This window comes from Chaetura pelagica, unplaced genomic scaffold (genome assembly GCF_000747805.2).
Source record: "Chaetura pelagica isolate M959 unplaced genomic scaffold, ChaPel_1.0 scaffold153, whole genome shotgun sequence".
NCBI classification, from domain to species: Eukaryota; Metazoa; Chordata; class Aves; order Apodiformes; family Apodidae; genus Chaetura; species Chaetura pelagica.
Genome location: NW_009952707.1, coordinates 1,670,720 through 1,687,190, shown reverse-complemented (window position 1 = coordinate 1,687,190; position 16,471 = coordinate 1,670,720). Strand labels below are relative to the sequence as shown.

Here is a 16,471-nt window from a genome sequence, read left to right as displayed (position 1 = left end):
TCCTGCTGATGTTGGCACACTGAAATAAAAGGGATTATGAGCTCATCTACATTGTAAATTGAGATGTGCTAGTTAACAAGCCCTGAGTCAGTAATTTCCCAGGCATGGTACACTTACCAGGTCAAGACTGGAAGTTATGTAGTCATACTTGTTGGGCATTCTGCCTAGGTTAATAAACTGTTCTCTCAACAGGACTTACTAGGTTGAACATATTCCCCACTATATGTATCACAAATTATATTTGTCTTTTTGGTGGGTCATGTCTTGAAAGCTTTACTTGTGCATTAAATGTGCTGCTGTGTATGTGGCTGTATTGTTGGCAGTGTATTCTCAGCCACTCTCAGCGACATTTTAAATCAATTACCCTCTCCCTCAGTGGTTGAAAGAGGGTGAATTAACATGTTTTCAAGCATTTATTATACACAAAGACTGTAATGAGGACAGTATGCTTACTGAATGTTCAGGAGAGGAAAGATGTTTTGCCGCAGCTGCTAGGGAGATATTTCCAAGCTATTATCAATTCTAATAACTTTTATAATTAGGATTTTACACTTACAACATAAACAATAGAAACTCATTACCCCATGTCTTCATTAGCACAAGTTTGAGCTGGATAGTTAGGAATATTAGAGATAAGAGTGATATCAGTTTGTAACATACATTCAGGTGCTCTAGGTTAATAAAAGGACTGGTTAATTACTTTTCTATCTTGGCTTAACTCAATGGGCAGAAAAATAAATCTCAGTGATAAGACTCAGCTAAAGAATGTGGTTCAGTTGACATAAATGTAGTTGAGACACTTAATTTGTGCTAGTTGCATTGATAAGATATTGTAGAAGAAGCTGTGAATATTTATCACAATTATGAGTGATAATAGTGTTCACATAAGGGGAATCTCGCAGAAATACGTGTTTACTTGATTCTCAGAAAAAAATAATTATAATTTTGTAAAAGGATTGCAAAACTCTACTGAACAAATCCCAACTGTGCTTCTGGTGCATTTTGATATTGGTTGTGATCAGAAGGCCAAGGGGAAAACGAGAGTTGTGTGATTACTGCCTCTGGCTTCTGCACTTCTCAGTGCAGAGAAGTTGGCTTTTTTTAAAAAGCCAACAAAATGCAAACAAACAAAAAACTCCCCTCAATCGAAACACAACAAAACCAAACAACCCCCCACCCCCTGCCCCCGAAGGGCTACAAGTAACTAGTACCTTGGTCAGAGTGATAAATACTGAGTCTTAAATTATTTTGTGTTGTACCATGAGTGAAGTGTATTCAGTGATTCAGAGAAAGAGGAAACAGTCCTAGTGTGTGTGCACTAGTTGAGCTCATTGGGTTGTGGGAAGGGCAGAGGTGAAAAAGGCACAGCCCGTTCTTTTCTGACTGATGTTTCAATCTGAGAACAGCTGTGTTACTGTGGGCTTAAATACAAACTTCCAGAATTACTATAGTGAGTCAGAAGGTAAAGAGAAAATAATGAAGGTGGGTATGAGATCAACAACTGCTTCATTGTTCAGAACTCTCAACTGTTAAAAACTTACTTTACTGTTCAGGACTTTCAACCATCCTAATTTAAATACTTCTGGAAACTTATTTTGAAACTTGTGGCATCATACATTAATAAAGAATAGTATTAAATCTATTAATACATTAGGTCAGAGAACTTTAATAATGTATAATATTTGCATTAAGGTAGGTGCTTAGCTTAGAGGGGGAGTGCAGTTAAAGTCTGTCAGAATAAAGCTGTCTTGTAACAACAGGTCTTTTATAATAACCAAAAATGTGATTTTAATGAAAGTATTAAGATTTGTTAGAAATGAAGTATTACAGAGGCAGAAAGTTCTTTTTGTAATTGTTTTGCCTTTTGTGTAAGTTAATTCTAAATGTAATGTAAATTTTTTTCCAGATTTCCATTCACCCCCAGAAGAAAATGAAGATCCTTACAATCTTGAAGATGCTCCAGACAATTTGGATTATGTTATCAAGATAAAAGGTGGCATTCCTTTTGTTTATGATAACAAAGAAATGATGGAACTCAATGAGCCTCGGAGTCTGCCATATCCTGACCTGGAGACCTATACCCTTGACCTGAGTCATGTTCTTGCTCTAATTGCAGATGGTCCAACGTATGTTTCTCTTGCTTCTCTGCCCCTTCAGGCTGCTGCCTTTAGTTTAGTACTTCTGGCTTTTGTGATATTTAATTCCTTAATGTACTCATTCTACAGTAATGTTTTATTTTGCACTTTTGAAGCATTATTGATCACACAAAGACTTAAAAGAACAACCACATACACCTATATTTAATGGCAAAATGAGAAGCAGTTAACAGAAGAGCAAGAAATTGGCCAAATATTCCCAGTCAAATAAGATCTGACTTAAACGAGGCATGGGAACTGAAACTTGAACTTCACCTTTCTTATTTTGTTTTGGCCTATGCTGAATTTGAGGTTTTTGAACAGTTTTCTGGAATTCCTTCAGCTTTGCTCGACTCTTGCTACATGAAGAGAAATCCTGCACATGTAGAGTATACAGAATAGCTCAGCTACATAAATACTCAAAATAGATCTAAAATTTCCCAGAATGATCAAATCTCTAAAAACTAGTAATAAAACAACTCTAGTACAGTCACTGACACACTCATGACAAAAGTGTCTCTTCCCAATGCATAATGAAAGCATGTGCCTCCAGGTTTAAGTTTACTTCCCAGCTGAGGATTTGAAACATCAAGGTTTCTCCTGGTCCCAACACTAGGGAAGGAGAAGGATCCACACTAGGATGGTGCAGAGCAGGAATCTGGACTCTTCTTCTGAACTATTTGCCCTGACTGCCAGAGAAATCATAATTTACAGTGTGACACCTGCAGCATGTCTGCCTTGTGCATTGATAGTGAATGGGCTGAACAGAACTGTCCCATTTCCTAAAGCATTTTCCTAAGAGCAGCAGCCAGTCCTTCCACCAGCATTACCAGTGCTCCTCCTGCAAATCAAAGCTAGCCTGAGTATGCTGCTTGTTTGAGCAGTTCCTAGAAGTGTTCAAGACCAGGCTGGATCAGGCTCTGAGCAACCTGGTCTAGTGGAAGGTGTCCCTGGCTAAGGCGGGGGAGTTGGATTAGGTGACCTTGAAAGGTCCCTTCCAGCCCAAAGCATTCTCTGATCTGTTCCTTTCACTTCTTCATAGTAAGCTTTTGCAGGCTGATTCACAGTCCCTGGTAATGCACACAAACCAAAAGGAAAAATTATTTTCAGTAATCCTGTTGCATAAGCTCTTCATATGATACTGTTTCCTTATTTGCAGCAAGTGGTTTCCTGTCAGTTAGGTCTATCACACATGGGGCTGCTTTGACATCAGGAACCCACTGTTCTTTAATCTTCAATGTGCTTACTGGTGGAACCTAACCCCTACTCCTCAGTCCTCCAGTTTCTTGAATAATAGCATAACCCAACAAACACTTCCTGCAATGGGCAAAGAGGTCTTGATCAGTATCAGATACAGTGAGACTGTGTTTGGACTTTCAAATCCATTATGGGATTTGTGTTCCATTGAGGAGAGATTGTCAACAATAAAACAGAAAAAAAGAAAGCTATTACATTAATAATGCTACAGAGTATTGTAGATTTGCTAAGAATTAACAGATGGTGAAGAGAAAAAAACATGTCATTGGTTAAAAATAGAATAAGAAACATAACAGAAGATGACAGTGAAGACAGGAGTAAAGCAAGCAGGAACAAAAAAGTGTGTCCTTTCTAAGAAAAGCAGAAGAAATTATTTTAGAAAAAAAAGTATTCCTACACAGGATGTGTTTTTAAGGCATAAGAAATGAAAGTATATTGGATCTTATTTTGGCTGCTTATATTTGCATTGAAAAAGCAAATAAACTTCAGGGAATAAAAAAAAAACAAACTTCCATAGTGAGTATGTCTGGATTAGAGGTTGATTCTTTTATATATAAAGTGATCTCTTCTACTGGAGTTATATTTTCAGAGTAGTAGCAATTGACATCACCTTTTGTCATAGGTTTTATGGTTTATCTGGTCCTCATTACTAAAAGAACTGCAGTTTATGCACAGATATGGTGATAACAATATCTTGACAACTTAGAGGACATAACACAGTTATTTAGAGTTCTGTTTGAGGCTTCACTAATACCTTTGGCCTGAAAACATACTGGATGTTGACTTGTATATTGGTTAACCAGTAGGATAAGAAGAATGGATTTGTCTTGGTCTTCATAAAAAAAATTACTTGTTTTTACTTTGAGGTTAATTCTGAACTTGAAGCAGAAACCATTGTAAATTACAATTAATTTTTGCCTTTTCTTTTACAGAAAAACATATTGTCATCGGAGGCTTAACTTTTTAGAATCGAAATTTAGTTTGCATGAGATGTTAAATGAAATGTCAGAATTTAAAGAACTAAAGAGTAATCCCCATCGAGACTTCTATAATGTGAGAAAGGTAAGTGTGAAAAGGGTTAAAGGCATGTATTGTTTTTGGTAGGAGTTCCAGTGATTTTGCTTTTGTCTGTGAGATGTAGATGATACACATGAAGTAGGGTGTGCATACCAGCCAATTAAATTGTTATTTTGAGAATATCGAAATTTTCCTATATGGGAACACTTCAGGAAAATTAACTTGAACGTAGGTGGGTTAAATGGATTATGCTAAACTTATCTGTTTACTTATTCAGAATCAAAGGGGCTTAATTGTATATAGATTGCATTAAAGGAGTGAAAAAGTTAATCAAGTGAAGCTTGCTTGGATTATGAATAAGAATATCCACATGGAGTTTTAATTAATTTAAATTAATTCATATTCAGACAGTCAATTGCATTTTCTTGCTTTCATCTAGGTAAGTCATACTAGACTGTAGTAGGAACAGCTGTCTAGGTTTTGAATAAAACTATCACTTCATATTGAAGACACGTGTTTAAGTACATGTCAAAAGAAAAAAGATCTCCCACAGAAATTGAACTGAGGGTTCATGCTGCCGTTTATATCTGGTAAAGATGCCTGTGAAATATTAAATGTAAAGATGATTATTTGAGTTATATTATTAGTTGCCTCTGAGATAAACTGGGATGTAATTAGAAGACTGGTAGGGGAATCACAGAGCTGATACAATTTCCTGGCATATTCACATCCGAGGTAGCTGCATTCTCTTCAGAGCATGGAAGCAACAGTGTTTTGCTGCTTTCTGTCCGTGAAGTTAAGAGGAAGCTACTGGAGAGATAATGCTTCAGTTTGATAAGTGGGATTTCTTCACAAAGCAGTAATTGTGGCTGGTGTTGTTGAGCGCTTAGGTCCACTTTGCGTTGTTTCTATATGCAGCTGGAAGGAGGTTGTCCTTACTTTATAACTTCAGGTTTTAGATTAGTACTTGAATCCTTCGTGTTATATTTTGGTTTGCTAGTACATCAAAAAGTCCTTAGGGCTTTTCCCTGTAGTGTCCAGTGTACTGGCCACTGAATGTTGTGGTGATAAACTGTAAATACACAATCTGCTAAAACAAAAGTGCTTGATGAATGCACCCCTGACTGCCACAAGGCTGGAAGGATATAAATTATTAGGTAAAGTCTAAGTAATTTCACACTTTTACCTGTTAAGTGTATGGATGGGAGGATCTATTAGCTAATTTGCTCAAGCAGGACTCAAGTGGCAGAGCTGATTCCTGAGTTTTCTCACATAACCCTGGATAAGATATTTACTCCATGCCACGTTCAGGTAAAACACTTTACAAGCTGACAGATGTTAATAATAAAGAGTGACTGAGAGTTGTGAAAGAGAGGTGTGGATCAGGTAACTGCCTAGACAATCAGTTTGATTACTGAGAAGCTGTACTTAACAGGATTGTGCTTGCTAAGTTCAGCTTTTGATTTAAAAGCAAACATTTTATGTCTCTGGCCATATCTTAATTATTTTATAATTATCTACTATTAAATAAGCCAGTCTACAAATGGATTCATGTTGTTCAAAAGCACAAAATGCATCACTTCCCCTCTGGCAATACCCACATTCAAGAGAGCAGGAACAAGCTTGCTCTTCTCTGGCAGAGACTGCTCCGACTGCTAGTTATTCCTTTAACACAGAGTTAGTCTTTCTTGAAGTAGCATTTTTATGAAGCAAGCTTACAAGTAGTATTCTTATGAAGCACTCTCTATGGAAAGTAAATGCCATTGTAGATATAGTTCCGTTAAGTCCTCAAATAATCTTATTTTTTCTATATCTTGCTAACTTAAGTAATGTTTGGATCTGTAATTTGAAATTCAGCTGCTAAAAAAGCTTTTATTGAAGTTGTTTCTTACATCTCTCAGGTGCTAGTGTGGTGATCCTGGTACAATCTGTTTTCTTATATAAAAAAGCCAAAGTAACTGATGGAAAATGCCAAAATTAAGAGAGTTATGAATGTAATGGCAAGGTGAATCAGTGAACATGTATTACTGCATTTAGAAAGGTACAGTAGAAAGCTGGCCAGCATTATTCTTTGGCATGACAGTCAAAGGTTACTGGTGGGTTTTTTTTGTTTGTTTGGTTGGTTGGTTTTTTTTGTGGTCATAGTATATCCCTTCCCCCTCCCTCTCTTTTTTTCCTGGTTCAATAGTTCTCCTCCTTCAGTAAGCTCATCTATTTAATAAATCCCAAGATAAATCAATTAAATAAGGGAAATGTTTAAGTCCAATGTATTGGACTTTACCAGAATGCAACCAAAGGTATGTTTTGCACTCATCAGGCTGGAACTGGAAAATTGGCCTTTAGTAAACAGATGAGTATTTATGTAGACAGGAATCCACAGGTGGTAAGACAATGTGGCTCCACTTGGCTTCCCACAGGAGGTGGACAACTGTCTGTGTAGGAGAGCTCTAACTTTAGAGAAGACTCTTGAGTCTGTCATCAGCAGGGCTTTGCCCCGTTCTCCAGCTAATGTGAAGTGCAGTTAACACTGATTCTCCACATGACTCTGGAGTTGTTGGCATTAAGGATGAAATCAAGTACTGAGAGTTTAGCTCTACAGCACACAAATTCAGGAGTTTTACCCTTCTGGCACGAAGGTGTCTTCCCTTCCAAAGCAAGTATGTTACGTTTTGTATGTGGATCTTCAGAACAGATACCTGTGCCCAAGAGCCTCAGATAATTCATGGCTGATAGTTCTTGGTTGTTTTTTTTTTAGCTGAAATACACCTTCAAACTAAAGGACCCACACCTGAGTATTATTTTCTTGTATCAAAATGTTGCTAATTGCAGGAGATAGTTACTGTGCTTTCTTGGAGCTGTTCTTGTTATTAGAACTTTGTTTTTTCTCTATTGTTCTTGCTAGGAAGGAGGTTGTTGCCTATTGAAGAATTTTTTCTAAAGGTGAAGCCAAAATATTTGTTTACCTAAAGTGTATTTGCTACTTTTATGAAGTGTATCTGTGTGCTGCACTGGCAGGTGTCTTTCACTGCAAATAACTTTGTTATTTTCTAAACATGAAAAAATATCAGTGGGTGTTGGCCTCTTCTCCCTAATGACCAGCAATAGGACAAGAGGAAATGGGGTCAAGTTGCACCAGAGGAGGTTCAGATTAGATATTAGGAAAAATTTCTTCACAGAAAGAGTGGTGAGGCATTGGAACAGGCTGCCCAGGGAGGTGGTGGAGGCACTGTCCCTGGAGGTGTTCTAAAAACAGGTAGATGCTGTATTTTCAGGAGATGGTTTAGTGGTAGGGGTAGCAGGGCAGATGGTTGGCCTTGATGATCTTGAAGTTCTTTTCCAACCTTGATAATTCTGTGATTCTGTATTGGTGAGCAGGGAGTCCAGCAGTGGGATGTGGAATAATTTCCTTTCGATTCAATATTGAGGTAAAGGCTGCAGGGGATTCAGTGTAAAGTTCATGAAGCTCATAGCTACTGGGGTAGGCATATTTATGAGCTAAAGTGCATGTGTTCAGAAAATTAGTTTGCAGCTGTGGATGCTACTGATATAGGCACTGGAAAAGTTCAGTATCATTAAAAGTGCTGCCCTTGGGCATTTGTTTTGCTGAATTTATCACTTAACACTCTGAATCTAGAGCATATGCCTAATTCAGTGCAACACTGTTTCTGATACACACAGATAAGCATCCATAAAATAGATCTGAGATAGATGTTTTGTGGAGGTTTGAGAAAGAGTGGAAGGTACAAGGAGCAATGCAGAAAGATGAGGGAGGCAGAGTGACTTAGGGAAGCTGGTGCTGGTGAGACATGATTTGGAGGGCAATGGGAACTCCTTCAAGCTCTAAGCTACAGGCAGATGTAACCATCTTGACTGAGAAGAAAAAGCACGTAATTCACAAAGCCTGCAGGCAGAATGGTGTGGGTGGTCAGGTAATAAGGAGGGGAAAAAGCTTGTTTGAACAGAGGAAGTGCAGAGGAAAACCTGTTGACTTCACTGCACTGAGAACTGCTGAGTGAAGGGAGTTCTGCCATCCTTTAATTGCAAGACACCTGATGTCCACCACTGCTTGAATGAGATGGTAGAATTAAAGGAATGAAGGGAACGTGTATTAACCATTTCTCCCATTTGTTAAAAAGGTGGGTTCACTGAAGATGTATTACTTGTTCTAAGATAGGCTTCTGTTAGTCATGGTGTTTCTTCTTTTAGTTGAAGATTAATGTGACCTTGAGTAAAAGTTTTCCTCCTGGGGGGAGGGGAGAGTAAGAATTGCTACAGGAAATTTGGCTAAGGGCATGTAGCCAAAGCTTTTTCCATCAAGGGGAAACTGGGCTGGAGTGGTATTGTAAATTTCTAAATTTGGAAACACAAACAGAATGTTTGCAAATAGAAGCAAATATACCATATGGTAGGGGCCTGTCACCTATGTCCCAGAAAAGCCTCATCTTACTTAATGTATTTTTTTTAAAAACTGAATAATAACACCTTAAAAAAAGACAGCATTTGTCTTTTTTGGGGGGAACGGAAGAGGCAAAGGGGTCATCTGTCGTCCTTATATGCGTTCAAATTCTTTTAGTGGATGCCTTTCATAATAAATAAAAATTAAATTAGTAACAATTTGTTAGTGTGATAACATTGATAACAACAACAATATTATCCCTAACCAAATCAGATCATAGAAGCCATGTCTAAGGATTCTTTGTTTAGGTGCTTCACTTAAGATAGGAATGCATCCTCAGTTGTGAAAATGCACAGAAACATGCACATGTATTAATTATGTGCTAGGGTACATCAAAGCTCAAGTTGTTACAACCTTCCAAAAAATTGCATTGCTTCTAAAAAACAATGAAGAAAAAGCTGTGCGATATTGTAGAATACTTTTGTTGTTCCTAAGTTGCTACTTACCTCAAGGTCAAAATACATCGGGTAGTTTAAAAAGGTAGTGCTAAAACACTGCATAGTCTCTGTAAAAAGCATTAAAAAGACTCCAGGAAGTTTTTTTACTCTTGGAAAATAAATACATATATAGGGAGGAGGCAGGGAAAAAAAAAAAAAAAAAGGAAAATCTTGGTTCTAAGTTAATAAGCCTGATGTGGTTAGCTCAGCTATAGAGCTACACGTGATATGCTTGGGGGGACTGGAACAGATTTCATGGGAGTTACTGGATTGCAGAAGCACACTTAGGACAATTACTTCTCAAAGGGAAGCAGGACTTTAGAAGAAATGTGATTACTACTGTGTCATGTGATCCTTGCATACATGCAAACAAAAGAAACAAAATGTCTCCTTGCTTTCCATCCTTGCCCTCTGAACAGTAGTGAATTCATGTTGATTTAAATAAAGAGGAATTGTTTTGTTTGTTTGGGGTTTTTTCAAGACTCTTTTAATTGCAGTAGCTGAGTCACCACTGGAACTAGTGCATTCTGAAATTCAATAAATTACACTTATTTAGGTTCCCTATATCTCTATGTTTATGACTTGCTTTTCCTGAATGTTTAAAGCTTACAGGGTATCTATTAATTTGTTGTTTTGCTCTGCCGTGTAAGTTGACCAAGCCTAGTAGTTTATAGTATTTCACTGGTCCATGAAGAGTTCATAGTAAACAATATTTGTTTCTAAAACAGAAGACATTTATTAAGCTGAGTAACCATATATGTAGTGCACTTGGGTTCAAATGTCTATACAAATACTATGATGAGTGTAATAATATGTTAAGTGGAGCTGGTTTTTACTATTTTAGACACAGTATTGCTTACTGTGCATTAGTAATGTACTTCATGTTGTGTACTTTGAGACAGTAATATGTTTCTTGCTTTTTCATTTAGCTTTAAAGAGTCTAGCACATTTGAACTAAGGAGTGATTAACAATTAAATGTTAATGTTTACGATTCAGTTTATATCCTGGTCTTTAGTTATGCTATTAACATTCACATGAAGACAGATTTACCCTTAGAAGGCTGCAACAGCTTCTGTATAACTGCAAATTAAATTACTCCATGTGCTAAGTAAAACAATGGCATTTCTGTGGGTATATGTCATAGCATGAGCTGAAGTTTACCTTGCAGGAGTATGGCTGTTACTTACTGAGGTGCTCTGTGATCTGTTTCCTCCTGGTTCTTAAAAGCAGATCAGGATGTCAGCTACATCTGTTGGAATATGAAAGCTGCAGACATAGTCACCATGCACAGGGGAACACAGTGGTCTCACACTTTAGGTGTCCATGTTTGCAGTCCAGGATGAGAGTCCTTGCAAAGATGTAGGTTCAGTGACTCCTTATAGCTGGTTTATCTGGAAATTAATTCTAGTTTGACTTCCTGCACACAGCTCTTGTTGGGAGTGTGTCCCTGGGAATGCTAGTTACTTGCATTTTAAACAGCACAGTGCAGTGGGTTAAAACTATTCCAATGTAGTAAGTACCTAATGGCAGCATCCAACCTTTGGATCTTGTTACATCATTGGTTGAGATTGAAAAGCCCCCTCTCTGCCTCATGGCCTTTTTTCAATGTACAAATACCTGTACAGAGTTGATCAAATTAACTCTCAAATCTCACCTTGAAAGCCAAAAAAATTTCATTTTTATAATCACTTAAGAGTGTAGGGTTTACAGCTTCTAGTTCCTTTTGTGACATTTCTTGGGAATATTGTCAGTATTTTTATTTTTTTTTAAACCTTTAAATGTAGACAGCAAAACTAATTGCATTCTGACAGCTGCATTATCAGTGTTGTGCAGAAGCAAGATTGGTGTTTATTTCTGCTTTGAATTTCCTTTCTTACTCTGTATGAGGATCTAGAGCAGCCCTTTCCACTACAGTTTCACATAAGGCTTCATGGTAAAGTGTTACTTACAGTGATTCTAAACAATGTCCTGCCAAATATGTAAGACAGTATTAGGCTTATTATCTGAACCATTCTGTCCCTATTATACATCAATCTTGAAACTTCTATTACAAACTGATTGCATTGCTTCCTGCTCCTGCAGAACCATTCTGCCAGCTGATCTTGGAAGCCTTGTCTCCAGTACCAGGCAGTTGGTGCTCAAGGCAGATATTAGAAATAGTGAAATTTGGCAGTGGCTTCTGACCGCATCCCTGTGCTCATGGCCATCTGTGTCCAGGTAGGGCCTGGGCTGGAGAAAAAGGGAAGCTTAGCAGACAAGCTGCAGCACTGCAGCTTCTGGGTGAGCTGAAACTGCTTCTGGTAGGTTTTGGCAGTCTGGACTTGAAGTCAGTCAGGCTGTCCCCAGGGCGCTTGCACTTATTATGTGTCAACTGTGAAATCTAATCAGAACAGTGATTTGTTTGTTTTGGTTTTAAATTTACAGGAATTTGTTGGTAGTATAATGACATTGTTTTGCCTAGGATGCGCATCAGGCTTTTTGTTGCTCAGTCAGAATTTCTCAAGGAAATTGAAAGCAAATGGACCCTGGAGCAGCAGCTCTGCTTCTCCACACACTCTGTTGCTTTGCTACTAGATTCCTTAACACCCTTATGCTAGCTAGGCCCTGTTCTTCCCTTTCAGGTACTTGGTCCTTAGGAACTGCAATTAGCATTACCTGCCTCCTCAAAAGAGAAGAAGTTGGAGAATACACCTGATTTTCTTCTATTCTTTAGTGGTGTAGTTAAGATAATAAACCCTTGACTGCAAGGAACTGCAACAGATTAATTTTACATACCTGCTGGAGGCACCTCAGGAGTTACACACTCTCAAGGGATTACTTAAATCAACAAACAACCCCCCAGATGTCATTAGTTTTTTCTTTGGATGGTGTTTTAATACAGGCTGCTCAAACAGCAGTGCAAGCTTCTGAGCAAAATAATAAAAGTATACCTGTGAAAACCATTTGGTTCTTGTCAGTTTAAAAAAAAAATAATGGAAGGAGTACTCCCAGCCCTTCTGTGGAGCCTGCACTTCCTTAGGAGGAGATCTGAAGAAAATGAAAGATCTGTCAGCATTATGAGTTGCTGTATTACAATTAAACTTGGAAAAAAACATGACAAAATTTCTTTTATATACATTTTGCAGTTCTGGTGAATCTCATGTGGTTGAAATACAAAAATTACTTTTGCTTTTCGCAATACCTGAGAACTCAAGGTTATCAAAGTCAGAGAGGATGGTTTTAACTACAGTTTATAACTAGAAATGCATCATCGATTCATGGGTGAAATAGAAAGATACTAAAGAATCAGAGTGTCCTTTAGGGAAATACCAAATTTAATCTGACCCCAGGTTCTGTTTGGCGCTTAAAATGCATCTTGTTGAAAATGTTCTGATTTAAATAGGAAACAATTAATGGGGGGATACTTTAATTTTGCTTATTTGAATGATTAATCAAACCCCAAAATCTTATGGTTCTGAAACATTTTTACTTGCTTAGGCACTAATCTATTTGTTACTTAAGGAATATTTTAAAAGGCTTTAGTCATTGTTGTCACTGACATAGATACTTTGCTGATTTAACTTTCTGTATATGGATGATGAACATGACTAACCTTCTTTTCCTTTCAGGTTGATACTCATATCCATGCTGCTGCCTGCATGAACCAGAAACACTTGTTGAGGTTTATTAAGCACACTTATCAAACTGAGCCCAACAGGATTGTTGCAGAGAAAAAAGGCAAGAAGATGACTTTAAAGCAAATCTTCGAAAGCCTTCACATGGACCCTTATGACCTCACTGTAGACTCTTTAGATGTTCATGCAGTAAGTCTAGTAAAACAACAAAAGAGAAGAACTGTTTTCTTGGTGTAAAATTCTGGTGTCTTCAGTTTTTAGATGATAACTTATTTAAGATAATTTGAATTCATGCATTACTTTCATAGTTTGAAGCAAGCTAGCATAGGCTTTTTCTTTTCTGTGCATTTTATTGCTAGGCAATTTAATTTATAAACTATTGTGTGTACTTATAACCATAGTTATTTGGGATTTTTTCCTCCCCCAGGGTCGCCAAACATTTCATCGATTTGACAAATTCAATTCCAAGTACAATCCAGTTGGTGCCAGTGAGCTGAGAGACTTGTATTTGAAAACTGAGAACTATATTGGTGGTGAATATTTTGCTCGTATGGTTAAGGTAAATAAATTTCAAGCTTTTCAGGCTGTAGAGAAATGAAGGTTTGTAAAAGATTTGTGATGTCATAATTCAGTCTAGAGCTCACATGATGGTTAAGTGATTCCAAGTATTGGGCAATTCATCAGACATCTGCTAAGTCAGCCAATGCTGCTTTCTAAAGAATTGTATGATTTAGAAATGTGTAGACATTGAAAGCAGAGTTGTGTGCTGTTTCAAACTAATGGAGAGCAGCCAAAGGCCAATTCAGTGTCTCAACATTCTGCTAGGATGTAGTTGGTTAGTGGTAGCTGCTTAGGAAGGATGAGCTAGGGAAGCGCCTCCACGTAGATCTGTCTCTTCACATGTATGCATGGGCTTCAAATTAATTTCTTCCAACAAAATCAGTTTTTATGAACGAGATATCAGCTCTTACATGTATAGAAGTGCTTGTCTAAAATTAATAGTCTTGAAATGGCTTACTGCCACAGATTCTGGGGCAGATTCTTCATTGGCCTGCATATTTTATGTGGTCATTTACTGCAGTTTAAATAGTATAATTCTGAGTCACCAATTTGTAAACATATGTCTTACAAACATGTTAGTAATAATTGCATAAGAATATTGTCCTCTAAATCTAGCTGTTACAGTTAACTATACTCAAATGGTATCTGAGATAGCTTGCTAGTAGAATATTTAGCTGCCTGAAATAAAATAATAGATTTATAGATGAGAGATTCCCTTTATCTTTAACGGGTGACATGACAGTTATGTCTGGTCTGAGAAAGATACAATGATAAATATAATACTAGCTGTAAATGATCTTCAGTGTCCATATTAAAACAAATATATTTATTACTTACTAGGAAGTAGCCCGTGAACTAGAAGAAAGTAAGTACCAGTACACAGAACCCCGCTTATCCATTTATGGACGGTCTCCAGATGAATGGCTGAACTTGGCAAAATGGTTCATTAAACATAAAGTTTATTCCCCTAATATGCGCTGGATAATTCAGGTTCCGAGAATCTAGTAAGTAATCAGGAGTTCTTGCTAATTTAATAGTTTGAATTAAAATCAGTATTTTGTTTTAATTTTTGATATTTTTAAGATGGTTTATGAGCTGTCCTGTAGTTCTATTTACAAGCAACAGCTGGGGAAATTTATTCTTCACCATTGCTGTAATTTTTCTGACAGTCTGGGGGTAGAAGACAGGAGATGGGGTTTCAATCTACTCTTTATGAAGCTATTCAAAACTGCTGTGAATTATTTTTAAGTCTGACGATAATAAAACTGAAAATTACAACAGGGTGAGATCAAGCTACATTCAAAGGCAAGTTAAAATGCAATTTAGTAATGAAAATAAGTCAATTCTTGAATTCCATAAAGGAGCAGAAAATGCTCTGTCAAACTGTTACAATCAAAATTCCTCAAGATTGCTGTCTAAATGACAGTGAACATGGAAATGCAGCCCAGATTGCTGACTTTCAAGCTTAAATCAGTATCAGTTTTTCTTAGTTTTTTAAGGATCCTTTGGGACTTTATTAAATGGTTCTTTGTTCCTAACACTGTATGTTGTCATATGGTCTCCCACAATAATTTTGTCAGCCTTTATAGCTGAGCTTCACATTTTGAAATGGTGTATAGTTGGAGTATGAGTACAGAAGGAGCTGTCGTGGTTGCGTATATTCCCCAGAGCGTGTTTCTCATAAGGGAGAAAGTTTCTCTCCTTTAATTTCTTACATAGCACTTTCTTACGTGCACATCAGAGTCAATACTTTAAGTCATGCACTTATGACACACTGAAGTACTGTTCCTCTTTTCTGAGAGGATCACTAAGCAGGACATTCTACTTCCATTTGGAGTAGTTACAACTTGGAAAACAGAATCTTTCGTGACAGGTAATTCCTTATCTCCCCAGTTAGTACTAGGATTGCTGTAATGGAAGGGGTCACTGTTCTAGAGACAGCATCTCCCCCTGCATACTGTCTCTATTTTAGGAGCACTTTTGAGTTCCCACAGAGCCTGTATGAAGCAGAATGGCAGGCAGTGCAGGAAACAGAGCACAGAGACTATCCCTTCTCTGACATAAACTTTGAATTTCTGAATCCTGGTAGAAATGAAGCTGTAGAATATACACAAATAACAGAGGATATGAAAGTGGAGGGAAAATATAAGCTGATTAAAGAATGGTCACAACTGTGTATATTTTTTCCCCTTCAGTGACATATTTAGGTCTAAAAATATTCTGCCTAGTTTTGGGAAGATGTTGGAGAACATCTTTGTACCTTTGTTTGAAGCAACAATCAGTCCCAAAGACCACAAAGAATTACACCTCTTCCTCAAATATGTAAGTGTGTTTGGATTTTCTGTCTCTTGTGAAAGGAATCCTCTGCCAGTCATAAATTTTGTTTGGCCACAGCCGTTTCCAGACACGAAAAAAACCTCCTTCCTCTATGGATTACTTGTATTACTGTTTTAAAGCTCTGACATACAAGTTCAAAAAGCCTGGGTAAGGTCCTGCTGTCAAATAGTTGCCATTTATTTCTTCTGAAACAACTCAACAGCTGTTTATTTATCCTCTCAGTAATCCTCTCTACAAAGGATGACCAAAAAATGTTGGCATACTCTTGTGCAGAGGGAACATTGTAATCCAGGATGTGTACTTGGAGCTTGTCTTTGGGACTGGCCTCCAAAAAGGAGGCAACTGAAAGGAAGCATTGTGTAGATCTTCATGGAACTCAGGAGAGAGGTGGGGATATAGCTGCTGGGATGTGATTAAAAAAGACATTTCTGAATACGTCCCAAATCAGAACTCTGAGGTTTCTTGGGGCTCTCTGACCTTCAGCTGCTTTTCAAATAAGAAAGCATGAATTTAAGGGATTATAAAATGGATCTGAGGGAGTCTTACAGGCCTATGCCCTTCACAGAAGTCTGAAGGCTTTTGTGCACCTGGGCCTCCTATTTCCCTCAGAAGAAAAAAATTAATGAAACTTCCTTTGAGAAAAGACATTATTCCTG

At 37.5% G+C, this 16,471-nt stretch overlaps 1 protein-coding gene across 2 annotated transcripts in view; it reads left to right on the top strand.

Moving 5' to 3' along the window:
- Positions 1-16,471, top strand: part of AMPD3 (adenosine monophosphate deaminase 3) — a 27,088-nt gene that overhangs the window by 4,080 nt on the left and 6,537 nt on the right. For both annotated transcript variants that reach the window (XM_009994245.1, XM_009994246.1), the window contains exons 4-9: positions 1,907-2,126; positions 4,325-4,454; positions 12,912-13,106; positions 13,345-13,476; positions 14,319-14,482; positions 15,674-15,800. In XM_009994245.1, the coding sequence (XP_009992547.1) occupies positions 1,907-2,126; positions 4,325-4,454; positions 12,912-13,106; positions 13,345-13,476; positions 14,319-14,482; positions 15,674-15,800 (968 nt within the window). The remainder of the gene's footprint in view (positions 1-1,906; positions 2,127-4,324; positions 4,455-12,911; positions 13,107-13,344; positions 13,477-14,318; positions 14,483-15,673; positions 15,801-16,471) is intronic.